General features: G+C 61.4%; 1 protein-coding gene across 1 annotated transcript in view; it reads right to left on the bottom strand.

Annotated features, from left to right (window-relative positions):
• LOC113951694 (transmembrane protein 271-like) overlaps nt 1-476 on the bottom strand; it is a 5,500-nt gene extending 5,024 nt beyond the window's left edge. Inside the window, exon 1 of the mRNA XM_027652987.1 lies at nt 451-476. Coding sequence (XP_027508788.1) covers nt 451-476 — 26 coding nt within the window. The remainder of the gene's footprint in view (nt 1-450) is intronic.
• Nucleotides 477-2,087: the final 1,611 nt, after the last annotated feature.

The following is a 2,087-nucleotide window of genomic DNA, read 5'->3' as shown; positions in this document are numbered from 1 at the left end:
GGCCGCAGTGAGCCGGGCGCGGCGAGCGCGCAACGCTCCCCCCACCGCCTCCCGGCCGCCGCCGCCTCCTCGTCCCCGCCCGCCCTCTCTTATCGCGGCGGCTGCGGGGAGGCGATTAATTATGGATGGGAGCCGCGGCGGGCGGGGGGACGGAGGGGGCGGCCCGCCGGCCCGCTGCGGGTGGCGGGGGCAGAGCGCGACCCCCGGCGAGGCTCGGGGGCGGCGGGGCTGGCCAGCCCGCCCTCCCACCCGCGTGGTGCGGGGGGGGGCCGCACGCCGCCCTCCGGCCGGCTCCTCACCGGTGGGCACGGCGAGGGACGCGCAGCTGGGGCAGGGGGTGGCGGTGGTTTGAACACCCCCCGCGGCTTCCGTTGCCGAGGGCTGCCGCTTGTTCCTGTCTTCTCTCCCCCTCTTTATTTTATTTATTTATTTCTTAGCGCTTGCGCTCGCCAGGAGGCCGGCGAGCCGCCGTGCATCGCTGCGACTGCGTTGCGGTGTGTCGGCGGCTCTGATGCAGCGAGTGGACCGAGCGCGCCGCGCTGCCCGGCGCGGGTCCTCCGTGCCCGCGGAGGCGGTGGTCCCCAGCACCCTTCTTTGTTCAGTGCACCGCCGGTGAATCCCGTGGGATTGCGCCCCGCCGGGCCCGCTCCGTGAGCGGCAGGGCTCGGGGGACGACAGCCTGAGGCGGCCGGCTCGGGGCGCCCCGTCCGGGCGCTCCCGCAGCGCCGAGGGTGGAAGCCGGTTCAGGGGTGGTGCCGCCAGTTGCCCTGGCAGAGGGTGGCCCGGCGACTCCTCGGGGAGCACCCGCGGTGGCCTTTTGAAGGAGAGGTTGGAACCTCATCCTCGGAGCGGGGGAGCAGGGGGCCATGCCTGTGCTGGCAGCCAGGCGCCCGACGGGGAGGGGGCCTTGAGGAACGCTCTCCCTCGCAAGTCTCTTTCCTTCCAGGAAGCCGTAGCCTCCAGCTTCCCCTTTTTTTCCCCATCTGCCGTGCACACGCCAGCCTGGATGGGTATTTTTAGCCGGCGCCACTGATTAGCATTCAGGGGAGCAAGCCAGAGAATGAAAGCAGTTTTCCAAGCCGTTTTCTCTTCCATCAGGGCAAATGCACCTGTTGGTGGCAGGAGGGGGTGTGTGGCATCATCCAGTGTTTAGCTTTCTCCAGAGATGTGACCTTGCCCCCTTTATCCCTCTAACAGGCCCTGTTGGCACCTCCTTGAGGAGGACCAGCACCCTGTTGCAATCCTGGGCAGGTGGGCACAGGTCTCCATTGCAGTAGCTGCTCCTCCCTGAGAGAAGTTTCTGGGCCCTGTATGGGGCACTAGTCCTCCCAAGGGCACTTGGTGGGAGGCTGTCCCACCTGGAGCCCAGCTGTGTATGGCTGCACGTTCCAAAAGTATCATGGGCTCCAAACAGATGTGTCATCCTGCCACTTGGGGCCACACAGACAAGGGAATTTTGCTCCCTCCCTTCTGTTCACAAAGGTCCCGTGGAGCACTGACTGTGTGAAGAAACAAAACAATCCTGACCAACCTTCTTGTCTCCCTCCAAAAAGAGGTGGCCTGGTACGCCCTCCACAGTCGTCATCAGCTCCTCCTCTTCCCAGGCTGTTCCTGACTCCTGAGGATAGGGATGTGTTAGTCTGCTGATCTGTGGCCACATGAAGATTTTACTGTAGGATCTGAGACTTCTGCTCTACTTGTGTTGAGTGCCTGGGCTGCTGGGGAGGATCTTCAGGTTTCTGGAAAAGAACTCACCTGTGTCCCTATGACTCCTAAAAGGGAAAGAGTAGAGGGCACACAGGATTTTACAAAACAGTGCAGTCTCCACTGAAGTCTCCTCCTGAAGTCTCCACTGAACGTCAAAACATTGCCTCAGAAAGAACATGTAAACTCTCAATCCAGCTGTCAATCTGGAGGACCCTACTAGATGCACTCTGTGTGTGTGTGTAGGCAGAAGAGGTGTAGTTAGTGGAAAGTAAACACTTAATGAACTAATTATATGTAGAATGGGCAAACTGCCTTAGTCCTTGGCACACAACATAAACCTACATGTGAGGGAAATGTGTGATTAGTATAATTTGGTTGTT

The sequence above is a fragment of the Corapipo altera genome, unplaced genomic scaffold (genome assembly GCF_003945725.1).
Source record: "Corapipo altera isolate COAL_440 unplaced genomic scaffold, ASM394572v1 61305, whole genome shotgun sequence".
Taxonomy (NCBI): domain Eukaryota; kingdom Metazoa; phylum Chordata; class Aves; order Passeriformes; family Pipridae; genus Corapipo; species Corapipo altera.
This window is presented reverse-complemented; position numbering and strand designations above follow the sequence as displayed.